This window comes from Myxocyprinus asiaticus, chromosome 14, assembly GCF_019703515.2.
Source record: "Myxocyprinus asiaticus isolate MX2 ecotype Aquarium Trade chromosome 14, UBuf_Myxa_2, whole genome shotgun sequence".
Lineage (NCBI taxonomy): Eukaryota > Metazoa > Chordata > Actinopteri > Cypriniformes > Catostomidae > Myxocyprinus > Myxocyprinus asiaticus.
The window spans coordinates 8,026,543-8,043,466 of record NC_059357.1 but is presented as its reverse complement, the minus strand read 5'-3'; the positions used below and the strand labels follow the sequence as shown (position 1 = coordinate 8,043,466).

Here is a 16,924-nt window from a genome sequence, read left to right as displayed (position 1 = left end):
GGGATGCCAAACCACAGGTTGACTCACACAGAAAACCTCTGCATGACAACAGTTCTCACAGTGAGATGAAGGGCATTTCCTTGGCAGAAAATTATGCCGAAGTGAGTCATACTAAAAGCGATGGATACTGGTGAACTCTTTGGATTGTTTGGGCTGTGTAGATACAATAATGTTTTATCCTTATTACCCTGAAGTCCTTGCCTGCAACTTGTGTATCTTTAAGCTGAAGAAAAAAAAGGTCTGTCCAAATGTTTGGAAAACCTTGTGTTTAGAAAAAGTTGTTTTGCTAGGCCTAAATGGTGAATAAATAAGTACATTTTAACATTTTATGATGAAAAAGCATGCCTTAGAAAGCACCACTTACAATGCAAATGTTACAAGTTCAATTGCAATTAAAGCTGCAAGCAGAGATGAATGGGCCCTCGCAATATTACATTGTAATACTTTTTAGCACTTTTTATGTTATAATGTATTTCATTCTTCAGGTCATGTATTTCTATGTAATTTTGAGAGGACAGGAGAGTTAAGGAGGTAAAGCCTTTTTATTTCACAACAAATTTTATCAAAGATATGGGAATAACATCAGAATAATGATACTGACATATAGCCTGACAGAATCTTATATCACAGCAGATTTTTAAACAAGACAATGTGTTTTTCTCGGGCAGTTTATTCGGCCTACTTCAGCTGCATCTGACTGGAAAGTTCATTTTTCCTGAGGTAAGACACTTATTACTTCACAACAAATACGACTTTTGTAACTATACATCAAAACATGTCACTTCCTGTTGCCAGTAGGTGGCGCTATGACTATAACTTAATATTGGCATGTACGTGTATTCAGGCCGGGACTGTTATCAAACATGTGAAGTTTGGGGCAGATTGGACATTGTATGTTTGAGTTACAACAACTTCCTGTTTCATGGCGAAACATCGAACTATGCCAGGCCGCCACGGACACACCGTTCAAAGAAAACTCAAAAGCTTCGCAATTTCGCATCGCAAAGGCCTTTAGATAAGACTGACAGAATATGATGTTGATCTGATTTAATCTCTAGGAGGAGTTCGTTAAAGTACGAGGCCTGGAAATGGCAAAAACTGAGCAAAAATTGAAGAGAAAAATCACAATGGCTGACTTCCTGTTGGGTTTACGATATGGTTCAAAGGGACTTTTTTGTACCTGTTGACATGTTACATATGCCTACCGATTTTGTTACGTGTAGATGAAACGTGGCATGAGGGCTGCTTCGTTTAAATTTTGTACGTGGCGCTATCGAACCATTTTGCCACAATTAATTCTAAAACCAGTATCAGATGTAAATTTTCTCCACTTTTGAGATGTGTGCAAAGTTTCATGAGATTTCGTGCATGTTTAGACTCGTTTCATATCCAACTTTGTCAGGCCACCACGGACACTCCCTTCAACGAAAACTCAAAAGCTTTGCAATTTAACATCACCAAGGCCTTTAGATTAAGACTGACTAAATATAATGTTGATCTGATTAAATCTCTGGGGGGAGTTTGTTAAAGTACACCTGGAATTGGTTGGTGCCAGTAGGTGGCGCTATGACTATAACTGAATATTGGCACGTAGATGTACTCAGGCCGGGACTATTATCAAACATGTGAAGTTTGGGGCAGATTGGATATTGTATGTATGAGTTATAACAACTTCCTGTTTCATGGCGAAAATCGAAATTTGTCAGACCGTCACGGCCACGCCGTGTAGTGAAAACTCAAAAGCTTTGCAATTTAGCATCGCCAAGGCCTTTAGATTAGAATACCCAAATATGAAGTAGATCTGATGAAATCTCTAGGAGGAGTTCGTTAAAGTACAAGGCCTGGAAATGGCAAAAACTGAGCAAAAATTGAAGAGAAAAATCAAAATGGCTGACTTCCTGTTGAGTTTAGGGCATGGGTCCAAGAGACTTTTTTGTAGGTATTGGCATGTTAAACATGTGTAACGATTTTTGTAGGTGAAACGTAGCGTAAAGCGCACATCGTTGAAAGTTTGTAGGTTGTGCTATCGAGCCATTTTGTCACACCTAATTCTAAAACCCATATCAGATGTAAATTTTTGCCACTTCTGATGCGTGTGCAAAGTTTCATGAGTTTTCGAGTATGTTTAGGCCCTCAAAAATGCGATTCATTGGGAAAAAAATTCTTTTAATAATAATAAACGCCTAGAAGAACAATAGGGTCTTGCACCATCAGTGCTCGGGCCCTAACTAGAGGTAACCAAAGAACTGAAGAGATCCTGATTACAATCCTGCTCTACCAGCGGGAGCAAGACACTTAACCCAAGGTTGGTCCTGGGGGACAAGGCAGCAAAGATGGGCCAGATGGAAAAAACAAGGTTTAAGAGCCGTAGTAAAACATATAGTAGATCAACAAATCCATACCACAGGTTTTGGTATAGCATTGGACATAGAGAAAGTTTCTTTGAAGGCTAAAGGGATAGTTCACCCAAAAATGAGAATTCTGTTAACATTTACTCACCCTCATGTTGTTCCAAAACACTATGACTTTCTTTCTTCCATGGAACACAAAAATAATGTATTTTGCAGTCTCAGAGCTGCTCTTTTCTCTCTCTTTGTGTCCAAGAAAGAAAGAAAATCATAAACGTTTGGTACAACTTTTGAATTTTTCGTTTTTTGGTGAACTATCCCTTTAAGAAAAAAAAGAGGACGGGGGATTCCGTTCGATTCCTATTGTAAATTTGCGTTCCACAGATGCCATCAGCACCATAAAACGTCACTGAGACCTTTGCTTGATTCTTGCATATTGTATTATTAATTAGCAATGAATTATAGCTGCTTATTAATATTAAAAACACAGACATTGAACGCTAGCCAGCTGCTGTACACATCAGAATGCAGCCCTAATTGTCGTCGTCTTCATTCTATCAGACACAGTGTGAGTTTAAATATTTAATTTGGCTGCTCTTGACGAGTGTAAAGAATTTGTCGAAGTGCTGATTCTAGAGGTACTTCAAACATGGATGCTGCCATCTCCCTTGCTCATTCAAAACAATGTCCACAAGCGTTTGTTTAGCGGTTTGTATGGAAACTGTTTAAACCAAATAAATGTGACCTATAGCATTACTGCAGAAAGGTTGCAATCTATTAACAGTAACAAGACCAAGATGGGTTCAGAAAGATGCAAAACCATGGTTCTAGCCAAAGTGGTTTTACTGTTTGCAAAACCTTCTTCAAACTTTCAACAGGATTCAGGAAACAAAAATTGCTGCCTAAAATGTACTCAACTTTGTTTCAAGTAGATTAGTAAAGCATAAATACTCCTGAATGGGTAAATCTAATGGTCAGGCCTACATCGAGTGAAGTTCATACAGAAGTTGTGGTCCATATGCCCTACTTCTTGTGAAGTTAAATATCAGGGAACACAGATCACATATCACAGTGTTTTTAAACGTATTTATGTTCCATTAAAGCATTTAGCCAGGACGGCCCATGCATTACAGCGATTTTACCTTAGATAAGAGGTGTCCTTAGGCGCACTGTGCAGCAAACCGTGGTAAAATAACTACAATACCTGTCCTCAAGTGGCTAATTTCTTTTATAAAATGACACCAACAGCAATATGACAAAAACGCCAATGTTAATAGATAATATAGTTATAGATAGCTATGGGAAAAATAGCCAGCTCAGAATAAAATTCATATTTCATTAGCATAACTGTAGGCTGTTTACTGTGGTCAAGCAATATAGCAACTTCGCACATTTTTTAAAGGAATACTCCAGGTTCCATACAAGTTAAGCTCAATCGACAGCATTTGTGGCATCATGTTGATTACCACAAAAATTTATTTAGACTTGTTTCGACTTTTAAAAAACAAAAATCTGTGTTACAATGGAAGCAAATGGGCCAAGCTGTAAATGTTACAATACTCAATAGCTGCGTTTCCACTATCGGGCCAAATGAGGGCGTGCCAGGGCCAGTTGCGTTCCCACTGTCAATTCCAGGGCTTCCTTTTGACTCCTCGGGCTTCCCTGGAACCAACGGCCAATGGCCTTTGGCCTGCCGATTACCCTTGGGCCAAAGAAGGCCAACTGGGCATTGAGGCAGGGTCAATTTCAAAGGTCAACAGAGAATGGAAAATCGTCAGTACCGGTCAGTAGACGAAATCAGGGCTCTTCTGAATATTTGGGATGATGAAAATGTGCAATGTCATATCGACGGCATCTGCCGAACAAAGACGTGATTAAGTATATTTTCGCCGAACTTGCCAAGTTGTGTATCCAGTGCACAACAGTACAGGTTCGGGAAAAATTAAGAAGAAATTGCGGGCACAGTACAAATCCGTGTTCATTTCGAGGGCTACCTAGTCTCCAAAGTCTGATACCTCAGCTTGAGCTACCCTCTTACTTGTGAAATGGGCGGGGTGTGTGACATTGGCACCAGTGTGGCGTATTAAGACCAGGTCTTAGGGCAATGCTGTAGGGCTATTGGCCCGATGGTGGGAAAGCAGATAGATTTTGGTCTCAAGGTCTGAGGCTATTGGCCCCGGCTGACCAGTTCATACCCCTGGGTCGCACTGGCCCGATAGTGGAGAAGCAGCTATTGTTTCAAAAGTACAGCCACAGGTCATAGACAATATGCGTGTTAACATGATTTTAATCTGATAAAATCGCTCACTTACATTTTCTTTGTAAAATTATATCCAATTTTAAAACTTTGTTGTCATGACACCGTAATGCTATAAACCCTGTAATCCCGCAAAAACAACGATACACTAGTTTTAACAGAATAATTCTGCTTTTATACAATTATAAGGTTCACATTTCTGTATCCTCCAAACCATCCAAAATTGGCCCCATTCACTTCCATTTTAAGTTTCTCTCTGTATCCTCGATTTAGCTTTGTTGTTTTTTAAAAGGAGGGATGAGTCTAAATTAATGTTTGTAGTAATCAACATTATTTTTTAATGGCTATTTTATAGCATCTCCATCCAATCCAAATAATTCTCATCCAGTTTTACATCATCTTCATCCAACCAGTAGATATACTGTATATTACCCATATGAAAATTTCTGTATTCAACTGTGTAGGCTCGGATGACAATAATGGGATTGTTGTAAATGGTCTCTTTTGAGGCCCTTCAGAGTGAGCTATCATCAACCTTCTTGCTGGGGTGCCCTACAAATCAGAACTGATGACATTGTTACTGGAATAGCCTGCTTGGGATGTACAAAACTCAGTTTGAACTACCGCAACTGTAAAGTCATCGCCACAGAGACTAAAAAACGCTTTCTACCAAAAATAAGCCTTGATTCAGGAATAAAAGGAGTTAGGCTGTAATGCAACTAGGTTAATCTTGTATAGTACAGTGCAGGGAACTAGTGGAAAGCTATGACAAGACAGCAGATCAGTCATTATGAAAGTTGTATCCTTATTCCAACAAACAGCGCAGGGATAATAGCTTATTTAACCATAAAGTGCTTTGGTGTTTTGCCAAACACTGTTACATCCCTCGGGTCATTAGCGACTCAGCACTTACTGTAAACCTATCACAAACCCAGACAGTGTAAAATTGTCAAAGCATATATATATATATATATATATATATATTCTGTTATTTTGGGGTGTTTTATTTTTCATTTATCAAAGAGATGATGAAACAAATGATAGAATGGGATTCACTCCTTCCGCAATTTTATGAGACTCAACTGGCTGTCAAACGCATATTGAGCTACACTTAACACATAAGCTACACATAAGTTACACAGATGTATTTTCTCAGGTATTATTGAGTCTAAACAGATGTACAACTTACAGTTTACTAGGACTGGGAAACGATTCCAAAAGAATCGACTCTAATTCCGAGGCGTTGGAAATCAAGAATTGACTCCAAAGCTTCGGAATCGACTCTGCTCATGGGCATGATATGACAATTTTTTTCTCGACCACTAAACAACTACACATTCTAGAAGTCTTAACAGCACTTATTCAAATGACAAAAGTATTATAAAATGCCCACAGCTAAACGATCAACATTTCCCCAACTCATTTTGTAGTCAGTCAGCCATCAGTAAATTCACTCTGTTTGTTCATCTGTATGAAGCAATCACACAAGACATCAGACAGCTGCTTGCCAGACTGATGGTCTACAGGTATTTTATTTTGGATTAGATGAATAATCAAAACTGGCATACATAACAACATCACCAATGTAACAACACTCTCTGCAACCAGGAGAAGTCAGAGCACGATTAAGTAACAGCGAGTTAGCTCCCCAGTTCATATCAGTAAATCGGTAGGTTAAAGTTTAAATGATCAATGGACTGTAACACTTCTCCTCTCAGTCTAGCACTTGACGTTTTTACAGTAGGCGAAATCGGTAAAAAGTCGAGAAAATGACTCTTGGAATCAATTCCATCAATTCTGATACCAGGAATCGGAATCAGAGTCGATTACAACATTTCTGGAATCGAACAGGCCTATAGTTTAGTTCCACATTGCTTCTTTGTCAAATAACAATGTCAAGCCAATCACCGAAACAACAGCGCCACCTTGAATAACAAACAACATGTATAATATGTACACTCACTGAGCACTTTATAAGGAACACCTGTATTCATGCGATTATCTAATCAGCCAATTGTGTGGTAGCATTGCAATGCATAAAATCATGCAAATACGGGTCAGGAGCTTCAGTTAATGTTCACATGTGATCTCAGTGATTTCGACCATAGCATAATTGTTGGTGCCAGACAGGCTGGTTTGAGTATTTCTTTAACTGCTGATCTCCTGATTTTCAAGCACAACAGTCTCTTGAATTTACTCAGAATGGTGCAAAAAACAAAAAACATTCAGTGAGCGGCAGTTCTGCGGACGGAAACGCCTTGTTGATGAGAACCTAACCCTACCAACATAGAATGGCCAGACTGGTTTTGAGCTGACAGAAAGTCTACGGTAACTCAGGTAACCCCTCTGTAGTGAGCAGAACAGCATCTCAGAATGCACAACACATCGATCGAACCGTGAGGCAGATGGGCTACAACAGCAGAAGACCACGTCATGCACTTTATTAGGACCATAGTGTTCCTAATAAAGTGCTCAGTGAGTGAATGTGTATACTGATAAATTATATTGATAATTCACCACCATAGCGCAGAAAATCGACATGATATAGTAGTAATTTGTATGAATTTGTCACTCATTTGTCTTGTAATAAACAAAGAAATAGATATCCTGGTAATAGTAAACTTAAATGAATATGAAATAATAAAAACAATATAATAAGTGTATATATCAACACTATCACTAAAGTCCCTATACACTTTTGGTAAATAATTATTTTTTTTTATTTTTTTTGTGCAATTTGCCATGTTTAGACGATTCATTAGAGAAAGGTTGAGTAATACTAACGAAGTGGGGGCACAGCTCCAAAAAATGGATGAGGTAAAGGAAGTGGAATGAGGTCCCGGTCACTAAAGACCCGATCATGCATTTAACCCTTGTGCGACCTTTGGGACATTTTTTTCTTTTTCATTTTTGTTTTTTCAATAATTTTGGCTGTGTTAATGCCAATGGCATACGTTTTGCCAAAGGTGTGTATTTTGGGGGTTATTTTGACATTTCAACCTCAGAAACTAAAATACATCTATAATATACTGTGTACAGAAAATAGTTAACTCAAAAACTGCAATTTTTGATCCCAGTGCCATTAAAGCATAAAATCATGAATTCTATGATATTATGCTTTCATTCCAGAGCCCTGGCTTCAAAATTAAAATTTTTAATATTTTCCACCAGGTGGCGCCATTTTTCTCATGTTTAGCCAATGGAGCATATACAAGCTTTTTTCCTATTTTCTGTTTGCTGTATTATTGAGCACTGCAGGCCAACTGAATAAATGATGCAGCTACAATTGTGTGGGTATGTTGGTATGGATGTCAGAGTGTGTTTTGTATGTGTGTATTGAGAAATGTGCGTGTGTGTCTGTGTAAAAAACAACAGTGGTATTGTGTAAACAAACTGGGATTTAAAGGGTTAAAATCCTGAAAATTAATGAATATTTGGTAATTATAATCAGGACTGATGTTGGTTAAAAAAATCTAAGTCAGCGAAAGTGGAAAATAATTAATATATGATATTTTTATGGCAGTTTACTGATGTGGATATTTTTGTCCTCTAATGTCCTGAGTATTAGTTTTTTTTTTTTTAATCTGACACTGCACAAAATATAATAATGCATCAAAATCGATGTTGTTGCTAATCATTGACATATCCCAGACTGTGATAATCCCCCCCCCCCAAAAAAAATCCTCTAAGCATTTAGTATATGGAAAATAACTAATTTTTATTTATTTTTTTATTTAAAAAAAACAAACAAAAAAAAAAAAACAGTGGCATTATATAAACTGGCATTTAAAGGGTTAAAATCCGAAAATTAATGACTATTTGGTAGTTATGATCAGGACTGATGTTGGTTAAAAAAAAGTAACTCACTGAAGGTGGAAAATAATATTAATATATAATATTATTATGGCAGTTTTTTTTTTTTTTTTTTTTTTAAGAAAGCGACGACTTTCTAAATGAACAGAACCTTGGAAGCATATTCGTTTTTCCCAATGTGAAGCCTGTGCTTCAAGGGTTCAATTGTAAATACTGAAAATGTTCTTAATGCATTAACACAAAGTTATCCAGGGCCAAACCTCAGTTTTAACAATGCAATCTAGTAATGTTTTGTGTATAATCGATACTGCGCAGAAGTCGTTTTATATAAGGGACTTATCCAATAAATCGCCGCTAAATACAAGTGGTAATTAGTTTAATTGTTTGTATTGGCACATGGCGCGTTCATTTTGAATACAATAATGCGATTAAACACAGTCTACTATTTCACGCCAGAATGCGATCAAAAAAATGTGATTTCTATTTCTAGAAATATAATTTATATCTGGGGCTATACGTAAAAATAAACTTCGTTTCGGAAATTATTAGGCTGTACTAAACGTATTTCAACAAGGTGGCGGTTAGGAAAACACTGTTAAGTGAGTCAGTCGCCAAAGTATTTGAAGTCCTTTTGCAGAGGATTATGTAATACGCTACCTACATTTAATTCCTTAAAAGATACTCGCAACGCAACTTAGCGGAAACTATGTAAACAATGAACGCAAAAGAGTTTTTTTTTGTTATATATTGTTGCGTTCGCGCTTCCATTATGACGTTGCCTAACATTCTAAACAAATTGCTACGATGTTGGAACGAGCCGCCGGTTTCAGTATGCGCGTCATAATGTAAAACAAATCATTCCTAAACCGTTAGTTAAAAAGAATGGAACATTTTGAAAAAGAAGCACAAAACGTGTTGATTTAAAACCCACAATGGCTTACAGCAATAGCTGACTAGCCAGCTAGCCAGTTTCGGCTGAAACTGTGCGATGTCGTACATTTCTTACCTGTTAAACGCAATTTCACGGGTCCATTTCTTCTAACTCCTTGGTTAGACATGTCCTTTTTCCTTTACCCAGGATAACGATGTCAGAAAAACGATCCGAGCGTTTTATGGAGTTGCTTTTCGGTCCAGTTTCACAGTGAACAGAAAATAATGGAGTCTCGGTACTGTGGCCCGGATGTGCACAGCCCTGCCATGTCTACATACACACACACTCGCGCGGCTTCAACGCACTCTTCGTCTTTCTATCGTCTGCGAAAGTAAAAACTCAAGCTCTCCGCATAAGGTTCCCTAAATAGATCCGATTATAAAGCCCGCCTGAAGTTCTCTGCATGTTCATAAAAGGAGCGGCGCTCGCTTGCTGCTACCATTCCAAGGAGACCTTGGGGGGAAAGTTGCCTCGCTGCAGGCGACTCAGTTGAGGAAATGTGGTTTGTAGGTGTCTGGCATCTGCCGCCCAAACAGTGACATCAGACCCATGAGCTATTGAAGAAGCTTCATATGAGCTGTTACTTACACTGATAGATCACTTATGGTTATTGGGAACACTCATTTGCCCAGTTTATTACAGGAATACTTCAATAAAGCTGACACACAAAAGACAAGTTTCTTTTTTTTCTTCTTTTAATTACAACAGATAAAATAGAAACAGTTTAGTATGTACAACTCTGAACACAAGGCCCATCAGAAGACAAAAGACACAAACAAGACAAGTGGTGTGCAGGAACAATCATACAGGAAGATCACACAAAATCAATCAGAAATTGAAAGTGCTTTGGTTTTCATTAATCTGAAACGCATAGCCATCAGTTGTAGCTTCGGGGGCGACGCATTCATCCTCTTCCTCCTGCAAGTTAGTGAAATAAAGTATACATTTAGGTAAATAATGACTTCAAAAGCACACTAAACATGTTTTGAAGCAGTCATAAGGCTGCCTGTGTTTAAGGATAGTTCACCCAAAAGTGAAAATTCCCTTATTTACTCACCCTCATGCCATCTCAGATGTGTATGACTTTCTATGTTCTGCAGAACACAAAACGAAGATTTAAGAAGAATCTCAGCTCTTTAGCTCCATGCAATGCAAGAGAATGGTGACCAGAACTTCAAAAGCTCCAAAAAGCACAAAGGCAGCATAAAAGTAATCCAGTGGTTTAATCATTGTCCGTGTTAATCAATGTCTTCTGAAGCGATCCAGTTTGTTTTGTGTGAACAGACAAAAAAAAAGTGTAACTCCTTTTTCACTGTACATCTTGTCATTGCAGTCTCTAGGCACAATCATGATTTCAAGCTTGATTACACTACACAAAAAAAAATCAAAATAAAAAAATCATCGAACTTGAAATCATAATTGCCAAGGATATATTTGTCTGTTCTCACCCCAAACCAACTGGATTACTTCAGAAGACATTGATTAAACCACTGGAGTCTGATGGGTTAAGTTTATGCCGACTTAATCTCCTTTTTGGATCTTTTGGTCACCATTCACTTGCATTGTATGGACCTACAGAGCGGAGATCTTCTAAAAATCTTCATTTGTGTTCAGCTGAAGAAAGTCAGTCACCCACATCTGGGATTGCATGAGGGTGAGTAAATGATAATTCTCACTTTTGGGGAAACTATTCCTTTAAGAGGCGTATATCTAAAACTTATCAGTACCACATCTAACTGATATGCAAATAATATATTTTTTTTTTATCATTTATATTATAAGCACTATACAAAACTGGAAAACCCTATTATTTTGAGAAGTTCAACTGACCTCTCCTGAGAAGTACTTTTCAATAAGGTTGAGGGAGGCTTTGTAGACCATTTCATTTTCATGGCTCTGCAGAGCTTCAATTTTGTCCAGGCCGCCACATTCCTCAATCATCAGAGCCAGCTTATCAACCTCACCAATCTTCTCACCAGCCTAAAAATAATATGCATTACAGCATGATGACCAAGTAGTTTAAAATGGCAGCTTTTAAAATTAAACGAAACTTCAGACTACAAAACCCTCCGAAATCTCACCAAAAAGATATTGCTGATTGCATCCAATATGACGAGAATAGTCTTGCTGTCCTTAGTGGAGAGCAGATTCAACAAGGGCTCCAGTACATTGGCCTGAACAAGGTAAATCACTTGCTCTATTGTGCCTCCACTGGTGTAGTTGGTCACTGCCCATACAGCTTCCTTCTGGGTCTTGAAGTCACCCTGCATGAAAGTAGGAGATGAGAATAAAAGGTTACAAGTGAAGATCTACCCATTTATGGTTAACTTCAAATAAGCCCAATGAACAAAGTAAATGGATCCTCATGGAATATGACCAAAGAAACCTTCAACCCCATTCTATGTAGGGCTGCATCTAATTTTGATAATCGACTAATCTAACGATTATTAGACTATTCAGGTGATTAAAAATATTGCATTTTTCATATTATATTCAACATTCCCAGATAACACTTTTCTTCTGCAGTATAGCTCCCAAAGTAAATGTGCATTGTTTTAGATATTTATATTGGAAAACAAGCCAAAATGAAAAAATAAAAAAATCTTATTTTTGTTGCTGTGTAAAATGGGCAAAGACTACCCTCTCTCACTATTTTGTTCACATTGACCCAGCTTTAACTTACAAAAAATAAAAAAAAAAAAATAAAAAAAGTCTCTTCTTAATAGAGCTGCATATTGCAGATTTTCTTTCCGATAAGAAACAGTGACGCATATTTTGATTCAATGTCACGAGCCATCAAGTTATAATCTAGCTGCAGCAAGCGCGCGCGAGGGACGAGCGTCCACGCGCCAGAGTTTGCATCAGCCAAGTGCAGTTTCAATCTCTCCCTTCTTCGATCGGGTTTCTTCACACGACTCATAGAAGTGCCGCTGACCATACAGAGAAATGCCAGTTTCGGAGTTTGTACTTATTTACATGACCTGCTTCCTTATTATTTGAACTTTAATAAAGGATGCATTAAAGATATAACGCCGGGGTGTTTCATTTAAAGATGCTCTGGTATGCAAGTTTTGCTAAAGCGGAACGGCAGCTCCGGCTCTGCTTTATTTCACAACAAGAGTGCTTCTTATAATTTCCTCATACTTCACGATCTACATCACCTAAAGCTGTTTGGAAAGTTTGGAGTGCGTCTGGACCGTGAGCTGCGTTTTCTCCTCAATCAGGCGCGAGCTGCAGTGCTGCTCTCACGGTCGTCGTCATCATCATTAGAGTTTGTGATCAAGTTCCGTTAACTGAGATCAAACGATTATTCAACAACGAAAATTGCTGACAAACTTTTATTGTCTGTTGTCGATAACGCCGACTAATCGTTTCAGCCCTAATTCTATGTACATTTTACAAGGTTTACTTGTGGCAACATACCCGCCTGACAACTTCCACCAGGTAAGGTACAAGGCCAGCATTGATGACCTCCTGAATTTGAAAGTCCCTGCCAGCTGTAATGTTGGAAAGGGTCCAGGAGGCCTCCTTTTGAATGTTGTTCTTCTGGTGGCGCAAGAGAGCAGGGAACATGGACAGAGCACCAGCATTGAGCACTGCCTGGGTCTGTTCATCTGTACCGGTCACAATGTTACCGATGGAACGCAGTGTAGGAGTCTGGAAATAGAAAAATACAATAATACGTAATGCAAACAAGAATGTTTGAGACTTCTGACCGGTCCTGCGGAAAATAGTGTTCTTACCAAAATGGAGAGTTCCCCTGATCCAAGTAGCTGCACAAGTCGAGGAACCACACCAGTATCCACCACCACCTCGATTCGGTCATTGGGCCCGTCGGTCAGGTATGAGATAGCCCAGCAGGTGTCTGCCAGTACCTCCTTGTCCTCATGATGCAGAAGGCGGATAAGAGTTGGCAAGATCTGTTTCACCGCATCCAGAGGAGGTCCAGGGTTCTTATTGCGACACAGGTTTGACAATGTCCAGGTAACATTCCTCAGGTAACCAGGCTGCAGAAGAAACCGACTGGTCATGACAATTTTTTACATTTGTGATGCCACCTACTGGTAAAGCATGCTCAATAGTTTAATTTAAAACAAATTAGTACTGAACCAAAGATTTAGATTATAAAAAAATAAATTAAATTTCACCCTTGTGACAATGGATTTAATAAATACAATTGTTGTGAGCCAAAAAGTGAAGCCAAGCCATTCAAATCACTAAATACAGGGGTCCATGGACTGTTGTAACAATTCTTGAAAAATTAACCATGTAACTCTCTCTAGCCGGGTTTCCGTCTTCGTATTTTTATGTGCATTCTGTGATAAATTGCATGAAAACTGCTGAATGGAAACACCAAGATGCGAATAAAATCTCCAATGAGCATAAAAAAATAAAAAAAACTATGCACTCCCTTGGTTAATACATTTTTCATTCGATAAGAATATGCTTAAACTACGTCAAACACATTTACAGAATAAACTCACTGAATTTATTAGGAATGCAAGATGACTGAATAACTCATTCATAACTGGACTAACCAGCATTGCATCTCAAATGTTGCTGTGGTCATCCTAAAAATCAAAAGCCTGCATAAAGTTTGCAGAGTAAATAAGTCGTATACAAATTTGAACCGTGTCAAAGAGTAGGTGACGAAAAATATATTATCGAGCTGCACAAAGACATAAAGGAGGAATGCACACACATAGTGCTCCAATGACATCGTGACATTCCAATGACATCGTGACATGCCGTCACTCCCAGACGAGACAAAGTTCTTTAGAGTTTTGACTGTGTGCTTTAAACCGCGAGTATTTTATTAAGTCACAGTGACTACAATTTCTCCAGAAGTGACGATTTTGTTCTTTTGAACACATAGGATGGAAACATGTCTTTAGTCGCACATTGTTTTTGCGATATTATGTCTTTTTAATGCATTAAATTCGCAACTTGGATGGAAACATGGCTTCTGTTGGACAATATAGTGACCTAATAAGTCCAGAACATGGCAAAGTACACAAATGGGGCTAAATGAGAATGTTATTAATGAAGTCATTTTACAGTGCTGAAAGAGAAAAAAAAAAAAAAACCCACTTCATTTTGGGATGCCTAGATTGGCTGAGCGGATTCCTGGGTCAGAAAAGGTTGACAACCCCCAACTTAAGAGTAACTGACCAAAAAAGGTAATCATTTCTCATCATTTACTCACCCTCATGCCGTCTCAAACTCATGGGACTTCTGCAGAACACAACGCAAATGAAGAGTCTATTGATGTGGATAGGATTTGTTTAACTCCATACAATGCAAGTCAAAGAGGGTCCAAAAAGGCAGCATAAATATAATCCATAAGACTAGAGTAGCTTAATCAATGTCTTCTGGAGCGATACGATCGTTTTTGGGTGAGAACAGACCAAAACGTAAAAAAGTGCGACCAAAAGAGCGTACAGCGCTCTACGCATGTGCTTAGCGCAAGGAAGTGCAATCGAGCTTCAAAACATGACCGCACCAAGGAGACTGGAGATGTCAAGACGCATAGTGAAAAAGGAGCTACATTTTGGTCTGTTCTCACCCAAAACCGATCGTATTGCTCCAGAAGACACAGATTAAGCCACTCGAATTGTATGGATTACATTTATGTCATTTTTGGAGCTAGAAAGTGTTGGACCCCATTGACTTGTATGTATGGACAAAAACACCCCATATCTATATTAAAATATCTTCGTTTGTGTTCTGCAGAAGAACGAAAGTTGAATAAAGGTTTGAGATGGAATTAAGGGAAGTAAATGTTTAGAGAATTACCATTTTGGGTTAGCTATTCCTTTCAAGAATTAAGGATTTATTTCACAGTTCAAATTCAAACTTACAGCAAATACAGAGAAGTCAGATACAGCAAGCAGAGCTATGAGGGGTGCGACAGCACCGTGTTTAATGACTTTATCTCTGTACGAAGAGCCATCACCTAAAAACAGAAGAGAACAAAACATATATTCATGTAACAACGTTGATCAATCATTGCATGCCATCCACATCAAGAGATGCTCACCAGCAATGTTTCCAAGGGCCCAGACTGCCTGTTCACTGATATGAGCATGTGGAGAAGAGATGAGGCTGATGAATGCTGGGATAGCCCCTCCCTGCACCACAGCGCTGGTCTGGTCAGATGTTCCAGATGCAATATTAGTCAGAGCCCAGGCGGCCTCAAACTGTACAGGCGGGGAGTCTGCCAGGCCCAGGAAGCTTACGAATTTGGGGATCAGACCAGCACTGATGATGCTGTCAATCGGTGGATGCCTTTCTCTTGACAGCAGCTTCCTGTATTGGAATAGCATGAATCACCATATGCAAAATTGTAAATGAAATTATATACCATTACAAACATTCTGTGCATTTATAGGGTTACTTTTCCATCATTACCTGGCAGCTTGAGTCGCCTGCAGTTGAGCATCTAGATTGTTGTTGTTCACACCATTTACAATCTCTTCCACCGTCCAATGCTGAGCCTGATTGGAGAAAGTCAGGTCATTTTATCAATAGTAATTAATTCCTAAATCATGCACTAAAATGGATCAACTTGCACAAAATACCTGGCAGTTCTGGCTTTTCTCTTGAAGGGGAGATGTGGCCTCATCTGGTAGACTGCTCACGTTTCTCCTCTTCAAAATCTGCTCGTCCTTCTTCGCTTTACGAAGTTCAACATTGACTTCGATTCTTCGACGTCTGAGTTCCTACGCAAAAAGCGACACGCTCCTTTGTAATATGCATCATATAGAAGTCGTTGGTAAACATTTTTGTTCTAGCATGTGCATGTCACTTACAGTCGTGTCTTTTCCTTTGTTTTTGAACTGAGTGAGACGTGCAGTGTTCTCGTTTGCAGCAGACATTTTAATAAAATGTTTTATTAATCACAGTATATCGAAATAATTAACCTGAAATACAGAAAAACAACACAATTGTAAGAGGACCAACAACTGTGTGACAATATGTTATCGGTAGACGATATACCGACGTAACAAAACCAACTAATATAAAAAATATATTTTTTAAAATATAAATTAAACTACGAAAACCTTACGAATCATAAAAGAACGAACTTACCTCTTCCAACCAAAGAACTTGTGGCAGACGGTGGAAGTATGAGACAGACCTTTAAACTCCCGGTTCGAAGACTCTCATTGGTCCGTTCGAGCATAAGCAATCTGCCATTGGCCCGTTTTGAAAAATCACGCCACTGGAATGGAGCACGTGCTAAACGTGTTCACGCGAGATTTGAGGAGGATGCCATCAAGCGCTTTCTAGCAAGTCAGTCCAATGTCGGCCATCTTTGGAACGCTCCCGGGGGGCTATTTCCAGTCATTCCAGCGCAGTTCCTATCTACTTGAATGGGGGAACACCGAAATCTCAAAAACGGTTGGTCAATATTACGATCAAAGAACATAATTAAAATCAGCAATACAATTTTATAATATTGGAATAATAAATTGTGCTTCTTTGCCTCATATTGCGCTATAACACGCAATTTTCCAGGCATGTATAGCTAATGCGCTCGCGCGTTTTCGTGTTGATTGACAGGCGATGTCT

The 16,924-nt window shown here is 38.7% G+C and overlaps 2 protein-coding genes across 3 annotated transcripts in view; both read right to left on the bottom strand.

The window, feature by feature from the left end:
* The window catches only part of smurf2 (SMAD specific E3 ubiquitin protein ligase 2), a 100,522-nt gene extending 90,669 nt beyond the window's left edge, over positions 1 to 9,853 (bottom strand). For both annotated transcript variants that reach the window (XM_051717727.1, XM_051717728.1), the window contains exon 1: positions 9,425 to 9,853. In XM_051717727.1, coding sequence (XP_051573687.1) covers positions 9,425 to 9,476 — 52 coding nt within the window. In that variant the 5' untranslated portion in view covers positions 9,477 to 9,853. The remainder of the gene's footprint in view (positions 1 to 9,424) is intronic.
* A 186-nt stretch (positions 9,854 to 10,039) lies between these two features.
* Positions 10,040 to 16,594, bottom strand: kpna2 (karyopherin alpha 2 (RAG cohort 1, importin alpha 1)). The gene is made up of 11 exons (XM_051717163.1): positions 16,442 to 16,594; positions 16,162 to 16,272; positions 15,931 to 16,071; positions 15,761 to 15,846; positions 15,390 to 15,658; positions 15,211 to 15,305; positions 13,093 to 13,356; positions 12,773 to 13,006; positions 11,431 to 11,613; positions 11,180 to 11,329; positions 10,040 to 10,267 (listed from the first exon to the last, which is right to left on the bottom strand). The coding sequence occupies exons 2-11, from the start codon at positions 16,225 to 16,227 to the stop codon at positions 10,178 to 10,180; spliced, it is 1,578 nt and encodes a 525-aa protein (XP_051573123.1). The 5' UTR covers positions 16,228 to 16,272; positions 16,442 to 16,594; the 3' UTR covers positions 10,040 to 10,177.
* Positions 16,595 to 16,924: the final 330 nt, after the last annotated feature.

What these genes read in the sequence shown, in the direction of transcription:
- kpna2 (XM_051717163.1), bottom strand. Translation starts at nt 16,227, where the DNA reads ATGTCTGCTGCAAACGAGAACACTGCACGTCTCACTCAGTTCAAAAAC. An exon ending in CAGGGGAACTCTCCATTTTG is followed by an intron (nt 13,007 to 13,092) that starts GTAAGAACACTA and finishes TTCTATTTCCAG; the next exon opens with ACTCCTACACTGCGTTCCAT. An exon ending in CAATCAGCAATATCTTTTTG is followed by an intron (nt 11,330 to 11,430) that starts GTGAGATTTCGG and finishes TATTATTTTTAG; the next exon opens with GCTGGTGAGAAGATTGGTGA.